This window comes from Otolemur garnettii, unplaced genomic scaffold (genome assembly GCF_000181295.1).
Source record: "Otolemur garnettii isolate 467f Iridium unplaced genomic scaffold, OtoGar3 scaffold00145, whole genome shotgun sequence".
Taxonomy (NCBI): Eukaryota; Metazoa; Chordata; class Mammalia; order Primates; family Galagidae; genus Otolemur; species Otolemur garnettii.
This window is the reverse complement of record NW_003852540.1, coordinates 4,683,529-4,693,044: the sequence shown is the minus strand read 5'-3', so window position 1 is coordinate 4,693,044 and position 9,516 is coordinate 4,683,529. Positions and strand designations below refer to the sequence as shown.

The window sequence follows — 9,516 nt, the reverse complement described above, 5'->3', positions numbered from 1 at the left end:
GTCATTGTTGTTTTGGCGGGTCCGGGCTGGGGATTCGAACCCGCCACCTTAGGTGTAGGTGGCTGGCGCCTTAGCCAGCTGAGCTATAGGCGCCGAGCCAAACCAGGGAGGCTTTTTAAAGTGATAGCACTCGGCTGTGTTCCTCCAGGGCCCTGTGGTGTCAACTGTGCGCCCTTTCTAGAAAGCAATTTGGCAAAACAAAAACAAGAAGCAGGACACAGGCATGACTTTGGCTGAGTAATTTCACTTCTAGGACGTCAGGCATTCCTTCCACAGATGTTCATTGAGCTCCACGGTGCTGGGCCTGAGCTGGAAGGGGTGAGATCTGTGTGGGCCTCATCCCAGAGCACGCTTAAGCAGGAGTGAGGCAATTGTCACATAATTATCTGTGCAATGACAGGGTGAGCATTTCTGCAAAGGAGAGTTTGGGGACCTCCTCCCCCTTCTCCAACCTACTTGTGACCTCCTTGTCAGAGAGAAAGAAGCCTGAGTCTGGCTTCCAAGCACCACTCCTGTACCTGCCGTCTGTGTGACCACAGGCAAGTCACTCCACCTTTCTTGGATGAAGACAGCTGTCCTGCATCAAAGTCTAAGGAGGGAGGGAGGGAAGGAGGGACATCTCACTGGTTCCCTGTTACTGCACAAAAGGCCCTTTCCTTCCTCAAAGCTCCAATGAGGCAGTGGTGACAGTTACACAACTCAGGGACTAAAAATCACTGAATTTTACCTTTTAAAAGGATAAACTATATGATTTGTGAATTACATCTCAATAATTCCATTTTTTTAAAGGTTTGAACAAAGGACCACTTTATTAAAAACATTTTTCTGGTGGGTGATATATGCTTTTCAAAAATTAGATTTCCAGAAACAAAGAAAATCCTCTTTTCTAGGCGGGTGGAGGCACCTCACTAAGTCCAGGAATGTGAGCAGAAATCAGTGATGGGGCTCGGCACCTATACCACAGAGGTTACAGCGCCAGCCACATGCACTGAGGTTGGCGGGTTCAAACCCAGCCCAGGCCTGCTAAGCAACAATGACAACTGCAACCAAAAAAATAGCCAGGCATTGTGGTGGGCCCCTGTAGTTCCAGCTACTTGGGAGGCCGAGGCAAGAGAACTGCCTCAGGTTGCTGTGAGCTGTGAAGCCACGGCACTCTACTGAGGGTGACATAGTGAAATTCTTTCTCAAAAAAGAAAAAAGAAATCAGTGACAGGACCACCTGGTTCTCCCCAAGTCCATCTCTTACCTTGGCCACAGTGATGCTGGGAAAACCCAGTGATTGGGGTGCGGGAGGGGCCCAGAGATGTCTCTCGGGACAGAAAGCTCTGCGGAGCCCTGCTGGCTCACTCTGTAACCTTTCCTCATCCTCTGCCTGTCCCTACGATATAATTCCAGATACCTGAAGCCAGATGTGGACAAGAAATCCAAACACAAGACAGCCGTGAAAAAGAAAACCCTGAACCCAGAGTTCAACGAGGTATGAAGAGCTAGTGACGCTTTGCGGGTGGGGGCCCTGGGTGGACTGGGTCTTTAATAACCACAGTCACCAAGGCCAGCCACCCCACTCCCCCCACACCTGTGTGGCTGCCCCAGGTTGCACTGGATCCAGCTGGCAGGGCTGTGGCCATGCTGGACACAGGGGTCGTAAGATGAACATTTGGGAGTCCTGGGTTATTCCCTGAGATAACAGGGTACAGAAGGGACCGTGTGGAAGATGGGGAGAAGCTCTCTGCAAGGCCAGAGGGTTCCAGACTCCACAGGGCCACTGGGAAGTCCCCAGCCTGGGGAGGGGGTGCAGCTGGACATGCAGACCTGAGTGGGGGTGTTTGAGGAATAAGAGGACGAGAAGAGCAGAGGGGCCTGGAGCAGAGCCTCAGCCACACCAGCCATTCAGGATCAGGCAGAGGAGGCTGAGATGTGTCCAAAGAGTATGGGGGACACCAGATGTTGGAGGGTTCCAGAAGATGGTGGCAGAGTGGGTTCCACAAAGAAGCAAGTGACCAGCAAAGCCAGACCCAAGAGAAGTCAAGGACAACAAGGACTACTAAGTGTGCCTTGAATGTGGTAGTCAGGGGTCTCTCAGGGGTCTTGAGAGAGCAGCTTCAATGACAAAGGAGTGAGGGGGTTAAGAGGACAGGGCCCCTGAGGCCCCAGCCAGGTGGTCAGATACAAGTGTGCAAGATGCATGGGAATCCACCCACCATACCTCCCGCCTCCCTCATCCACACCCTCAGCACCCTCACACCCCGCCTGGCCTCCCAGTGAGTCCCAGGCTGCTGGGGCATTGGCCCAGACACTCTCCTTCTGGCCAGCAGGAGTTCTGTTATGAGATTAAGCATGGAGACCTGGCCAAGAAGACCCTGGAGGTCACCGTTTGGGATTATGACATTGGAAAATCCAACGATTTCATTGGTAAGAGACCACTGTGGGAAGGCCCCGCCTTGTGCCAATCCTAGGTTCAGCCAAGGGCAGTGGGCCTGCATCAGGCCACAGCCCCTACTCCTTGGCCTCTGGGAAAAGCTGGGGCCATGGACCACCTGTCCCCAGATGTGAGCCCAGCCCCATGCACCCAGATAGGCCCAGAGAGGGAAAGGGGCCTTGCGCAGCCACACAGCAGCCTGTGGCAGAGCAGGTGGACTCTGAGCCCTGGCAAGCTCGATAGCTATGCACAGCAAGCTGCCCTGGCCCTCTGCCCTCCTCTGGCCCCCTGTTCTTTGGCCCCCAGCATGGCACTGGTCAGGGTAGAGGAGGGGGCAGGATCCCTGGGTGCTGACAAGGGCTTAGAGTGTAGCGTGAGGTCAGATACTATTCTTGCTCAGAGCCTGGGGCAGGGGGAAGATGGGCCCGGGAGCACGGAATCGGGGAGGGTTCTAGGCACCCTTGCTGCCCTCTGTCCTGCTGCAGGCGGCGTGGTTCTGGGCATCAACGCCAAGGGGGAGCGCCTGAAGCACTGGTTTGACTGCCTGAAGAACAAGGACAAGCGCATCGAGCGTTGGCACACACTCACCAGCGAGCTCCCAGGGGCCGTGCTCAGCGACTAGCGCCCCGTCCACCGCCACGCAGCCCCTGCAATCGCCTGGGCCCAGCATGGGCAGCCCTGGGCTTCCTCAGCTGCCACCAAGGGCTGCAGCCCCCTCATTGGGGGTGATTGAGGACACCTGCTTGGACACAGAGCCACTGCAGCGCCCACTCGGGGGACATGGAGGGCCCAGCCCCTCAAAGGCACCAGAAGGGCCGGGAGTTGGGCTAGCTGTTAGCCCTCGGGAGCCCAAGAGGCTGATGGTGGGAGGACCAGACCTCGGCCCAGCACCCCCTGGGAGAAGGGGATGGGGCCATTCAGGACTAGGACCCTTCTAGAGGTCAGCAGGAAGGCCCATGCAAGAACAGGAGGGCCAGCGGGGAACAGTGGAGGGAGGTGGGCAGGCAGAAGACCAGACTCTGAGGAACGGTTACCCCCAGACGTAGCCAAAAGGAGGCTGGCTGCATCCTTCCCCTCCAGTGCTGCTGCACTGCTTGAGAAGTGCGGAAGTGCCTGGGAAGAAGCGTGCCTGCCAGAGGGACTTCTGAGGTTCCCACAGGCTCCCGACAAAGTGGGCACATTGATGAGCGCTTCACTCAGGATCCAGGAGCCCTCAGGGAGTTCCTGTCTAGTCAGGGAGCAGAAACAAACCATTACAGCAGGGGCTGCAGGGTAAGGGGTAAGAAATGCCAAGGCCTGCCTGCAAGTGCTGTTGGGTACTGGTGCCTCTGTTCGGAGGGTCAGGAGGGCTTCCTGGAGGAGGCAGGGGCTTCCTCAAGGCCTTGAAGGTGAGTGGGGGTTTCTAGGCAGACTAAGGGGAAGAGCGTTACAGGCATCTACAAAGGCCAGGAGCAGAGCCGGAGCAAGACCCAGAGTCTCTGCAGGGGCAGAGTTTGTTAGACAGTGCAGGGGTGGGAGGGAGGCACCTGGAGAGACTGATGCTAGTGCAGGGTCAAGTTTGGTCCTCAGACCCAGCTCTCCCACTTTGAACTTTCTCCTCCTGAGGGACCTAGAGGGTGGATCCTCCCCTTCCCGTCCTTCTTCCCAGGATGAGCGTTGGCCCAGCCCAATGAAGGATAGAAAAGATTCCTCCTTGTTCTCCTCCTCTCAGGGTTCAGGCGGAGTATCGCAGGCTTCTAGGTGGTGGCTCACGGTATCCTGGCCCTTCCATGGCCACAGATGTCCCTTTTAGGAGCACACAGCACCAGTTGAGGGGCTTATCTCTGAGAAGCCCTGTTGGGCTGGCTCTGCCCTCCAGGAGCTGAGAGAGAGACTGCCTGGAGGGCCTGCCTGCTCCATCCAGTCAGGCTCTCCAGAAAGGGGCTGAGAATGTCTGAATCTTAGGGCCCAGGCCCAAAGCTCCCAAACTTTCCCCACCTACCAAGGAGTTTTCAGGAACGAATGTAGAACCAAGAAGTTTGAAACCTACAGAACCCCAGTGTGTTCACACCATCCCTGCATGTTAAGAAACAGGGGCCCAGAGAGGTGATCTGCCCAAGGCCTTCCAGCCCTCACCCAGCTGGGGTCAGGATCCCTGGCCCTGCCTCAGCCCCAGCCCAGAGAATGGACATCACACTTCAGGGGAAATTGGGTGCTGGGCTCACCCCACCTGCTGCCCACCGCCAATACCAGTAGCAAGGCTCAGAGGCACAAGGGTCAGACCTGCTGCTGCAAGGTGATGATTCAAATCCCACCAAGTGCCAGCCAGCCCTTTCTCAGTTTGCAGGGAAAAGAGATTCCAGTCCCCCACAGTTCCTTGGTCACCTGTGCTGCTTATGGAGCCTTGGTCTCCCTGCATTTAGAAAGGCTTTGTGTTGAGTCAAGGTTTTTGCATGCACTGTCTTAATGAGTCTTCACAACCCCATGAGGTGGGTTCAATTGTCACCCCCATTACATACAGGTGGAAATGAGTGTCGGATTCTGAGTAGTTTGCCAAGACGACACAGCTGGAGAGCTGGGTGAGCCAGGACCCTAACCCAGGTCCTCAGGCTCACTACAGGTCAGTACTTCCCAAGAGAGAAGCGAAGCTCAGCAGAGAACAGGTGGAGGCGGCTCTGGTGCACAGTAGGGACATGGGACCTGCCTGGGGCCTTCCAGCCCTCACCCAGCTGGGGTCAGGATCACCTCCTGCCACCTCCCCTGTAGCTGGCTTTGAAACCATCTATGCCACTTAGGGCTTCTCCAGAGGTGCCCATCCAGCCCCAGACCCCCCTGGGGCTGAGGCAAGGGTTCCTTTCTCCACACAGGTACAATGGGGAGCCTCAGGGGGTCCTAAAGTAAGAGGTGGTCTGTTTTTAAAGGGCCTGGTATCTAAGTGAGTTCTGGGTATCTTCTTAGCTTTACTTTTTTTATGGGGCTTTATTCAAAGAGAAGATATGACAGCATCTCTGGAGACATGAAAGTACTGAATGGCCATGCTAGAAGTGGCTGTGCTGTGAGCCCCACCTAGCGTGCCCTTGTCATTAGACACATGGGGAAACTGAGGTCCGTGGTGGAGGGGCCAGGACAACCACCCAAAACTCCAGGCATTAGTCCAGGCCCCTACTGCTCCAGCTATACAAATCTGAGCCTTCTCCTGAAAGATGGTCAGGCTGGGAGGTGGTGCTTCTGGCCAACCCACCTAGGTGCAGGGTGGGTGCTCCAGCAGGAGCCCCCCACCAGGGAGTTTGGCCAGGATCCTGGCCCTGTAGACCCCGGTGTGTATCTGTTTAAGAAAAAAGTGCTGTGAGAAACTGCAGAATCGGCTCTGCCTTTGACCCCAAACGGGCATCTTTCCTCTGGTTCATTAGCCCCACCGACAGAAAATCTGATGCCAAAAAAAAAAAGTCATTCCAAAGTCAGGTGTCAGTAACCAGGGGGTCGCTCTTGGCGCCTTGTTCACCTCCCTCCGCCCCGCCGCCGCCACCACTAGCCAATCCCCGACAGGCGCGTCTTCCATTCCTGAAGCGGGAACCGCCTGACCTCCGATGGCGAGAGCGAGGAACTGCACCCTGGCCTGCGCGGGGCTGTGCATGCCCTGCCCTTTGTCGCCTCCCAACCGACTGAACCTCCCGATGCATGGACTCTGGCTGTCGTCGACGCAGACTCTCGTGCACTGCTTAACACCGTTTTGCTACCATGTGACGGCTGCAGAAACTCCTCAAACTGCAGCCCCACAACACAATTTTTGTACTTTTCGTCTGACCTACCCGAAGGTGTCCTTTTTAAGTCTTATTTGTTAATATTTATAATGACATATAACCCAAAGTAAATGGAAATGTCACACTACGATCATACTGGCTTGGGGTGATTCGTTTTAGTAGATGTGGAGGAGCGGGTGGAGAGAGCGAGAAAGGCGACTGAGATTTAGTCATCTCACTCTTGGCCAAGAACCCATTTGAAGTGGGCTCCCAAGTTACAGATGGGGAAACTGAGGCCCAGAAAAGTTAAGATATTGGTGCAGAATCACACAGCTGCTCACTGGCAGAACCAGCATTCAAACTCAGGCCTCCCATGACTTCACACCAGGACCGGAATGCCCTGCTTCTGTCCACTGGTTGAGTGAGCAGCTGTGGGGAGTTAATGGTAACACCATGCATTGGTCTAGGCCCTGGAGTGCAAACACCATACCATAAGGGTATGCTAGAAGATGACAAAGAATATGGGCCCAAAGGAACCAGGTGGGCCTCAAGGGATGGTGGCTGCTGGGCCAAGACCTGAAGGAGGTGAGGGAGGGAACTATAGGGACACCTGCTAGGTGTGACTGAAGGACAGCCAGGAGGCCTGTGTGGCCAGAGCAGGGTGGGGCAAGAAAATAGCAGATGAGGACAGAAGGGAACAGGGGATCAGGTCACATAGGGCTTTATAAAGATAGTAGCTGTCACCTGTGTCAGATGGGGAGCCATTTGGGTCTAAAAGACCACCCAGTAGAGAACAAACCTACATCTGGGCAGGTGATCCAGGCCCCATTTGAAGGTCCCTTGTTGAGGTGTGGCAGAGGGTTGACGGTACAAGGCCTGAATGGTGTCTGGTATCCGGTGAGGTGGTGTGACTCTGGTGGAGGTTGCCAGCCTCCCTTAGCAAGCACCTATGTGCTGGCCTAGTCTTCCAGGCCACCAGCCAAGGGCACACTTGGTCTCCTGGCAGCTGCACCTCCCCCATGGACACTGGCTGGCTGGACATTGCTTACTCATGAAGACCCTCTGGAGCAGCCCACATCTCTTCAGCAGAGCAGCCAGCATCAGCAGAGGCTGGGTAGGGTTGTGGCTTCCTCCAAAGACTCTTCCCTCAGATTCTACCACAACAAAAGCAGCAGCCTTCAAGCCCTGAGCACAGAAGGGTGTAAAATGAGGAAGGTCAGCCCGGACAATATAGCAAGACTCCATCTCTACAAAAAATAGAAAAATTAGCCTGGCACTGTGGAACATTCCTGTAGTCCCAGGAGGATCACTTGAGCCCAGGAGTTCAAGGTTGCAGTGAGCTATGATGATGTCATGGCATTCAATCCAGAGTGACAGAGGAAGACTCAGCTCTCAAAAAAGAGAGAGAGAGACAATTAAGGCCAGGCAATTAGTTTCTGTGCTATTTCTGCAGCAAGGAGAGGGCAGCCTTAAAGACTCTAGAAAAATAACAAGAACCAGAGAGGTGCCAGAATTATAATGTCAGACAGACAGCTCTGAGTGTTTGACACATATTAACTCATTTAATCCTCATAATTATAAGGTACTGGTTTATTAGTCCCATTTTACAGATGGAGAAACTGAGGAACAGAGGAGCTTGCCCAAAGATATTAAGGATATTAGTTTCCAAACTATGCCTCCAGAAGGAGAAGATGGTGTGGTCAGGCCTGCTGGGAGAGCATTGCACTGCAGTCTCAGCCACCTGGACCCCCAGCTCCCAGACTGTCAGGGTCCCCTGCCCACACAAGCATTTCCCCAGTCTCTCTGTAGGGGCCCTTGCTGCCAGTCTGGATTGAATGCAGTGATCCCCTTTGCCCAGGAAGCTCCCATCTGTCATAAGCTCCAATTCCCCTTTGTGTAGCCCTGGCTGTGGGAGCATCTTCTCTTCTGGAGAAGACATGGAACTGGAAGCACTTGTGTGCCTCCACAGGGATGAGCTGTGGGCCAGGTAGTCGTCTACTACATTCTCTTGAAGCTCCTGGACTTTCCCGCATGGCTCCCTGCACCCTTCTGCAGCCCCGGCCTCTCTCAACACGTGCATAAGCTTTTCTGTAAACAGCTTTATTGAGGAACAATTGATACACACAGAACTCCACACAGTCAATGTGCACAATGTCTTAAGTCTCAACATATGCAAACACCCATGAGACCATCACCACATCTCTGGACTAAACATACCCAGCACCTCCCAAAGTTTCCTTGTGTCCCTTTGGTTTTCTCTGTTTTTGTTCTGAGATTTTGTGCACACACGTGGCGGGGGAGGGTAAGTACACAACACGAGATTTGCCCTCTTAACACATTTTAGAGTGTACAATTCTGCGTTTGTATTTATTTATTTTATTTATCTTTTTTTTTTTAAGAGACAGAGTCTCACTCTATTGCCCTCGGGTGGCGTTGCCCTTAATTTTTTTTTTTTTTTTTTTAAGAGAGATAAGGACTCTTCACTCTGTTCCCTTGGCTGGAATGCAGTGGTACTATGGTAGCTCACTGCAGCTTGGAACTCCTGGGCTCAGGCAATCTTCCAACATCAGCCTCTTTTTTCTTTTCTTTTTTTTTTTTTTAGGTTCCTCACATCTTTACCCATTCCACAAAAATGCACTGAGGACTGATTGCATGCCAGGCCTGGTTCCAGGCTCTGCAAATATACAGAGAATAAAATAGACAAAGATCCCTTGAACATGGGGGAGCAGATATCTTTATGAGGTGGTGGTTTCATTTTCTTTGGGTATACACCCAGAAGAGGGATTGCTGGGTCATATGAGAGCCCTATTTTTAATTTCTTTAGAAATCTCTATACTGGGCTCAGCACCTGTGGCTCAAGTGGCTAAGGTGCCAGCCACATACACCTGAGCTGGCAGGTTCGAATCCAGCCCAGGCCACCAAACAATGATGGCTACAACCAAAAATAGCCAGGCATTGTGGCGGGCACCTGTAGTCCCAGCTATTTGGGAGGCAGAGGCAGGAGAATCGCTTGAGCCCGGGAGTTGGAGGTTGCTATGAGCTGTGATGCCATAGCACTCTACCCAGGGCGACAGCTTGAGGCTCTGTCTCAAAAACAAAAAAAAAGAAATCTCTATACTGGGGCGCACCCTTAGCTCAGTGGGTTGAATGCCAGCCACATATACCTACCGAGGCTGGAGGGTTTGAACCTGGCCCAGGCCAGCTAAAAAAACAAGAATGACAACTGCAACAAAAAAATAGCCAGGCATTGTGGTGGATGCCTATAGTCCCAGCTAGAGGCTGAGGCAAGAGAATCACTTAAGCCAAAGAGTTTGAGTTTGCTGTGAGCTATGATGTCACAGCACTCTACCCAGGGAGACATAGTGAGACTCTGTCTGA

At 53.4% G+C, this 9,516-nt stretch overlaps 1 protein-coding gene across 1 annotated transcript in view; it reads left to right on the top strand.

The window, feature by feature from the left end:
• The window catches only part of DOC2B (double C2 domain beta), a 30,483-nt gene extending 24,194 nt beyond the window's left edge, over window positions 1–6,289 (top strand). The window contains exons 7-9 of the mRNA XM_003799103.3: window positions 1,396–1,477; window positions 2,316–2,412; window positions 2,905–6,289. Coding sequence (XP_003799151.1) covers window positions 1,396–1,477; window positions 2,316–2,412; window positions 2,905–3,041 — 316 coding nt within the window. The 3' untranslated portion in view covers window positions 3,042–6,289. The remainder of the gene's footprint in view (window positions 1–1,395; window positions 1,478–2,315; window positions 2,413–2,904) is intronic.
• The last annotated feature ends 3,227 nt before the right edge of the window (window positions 6,290–9,516 follow it).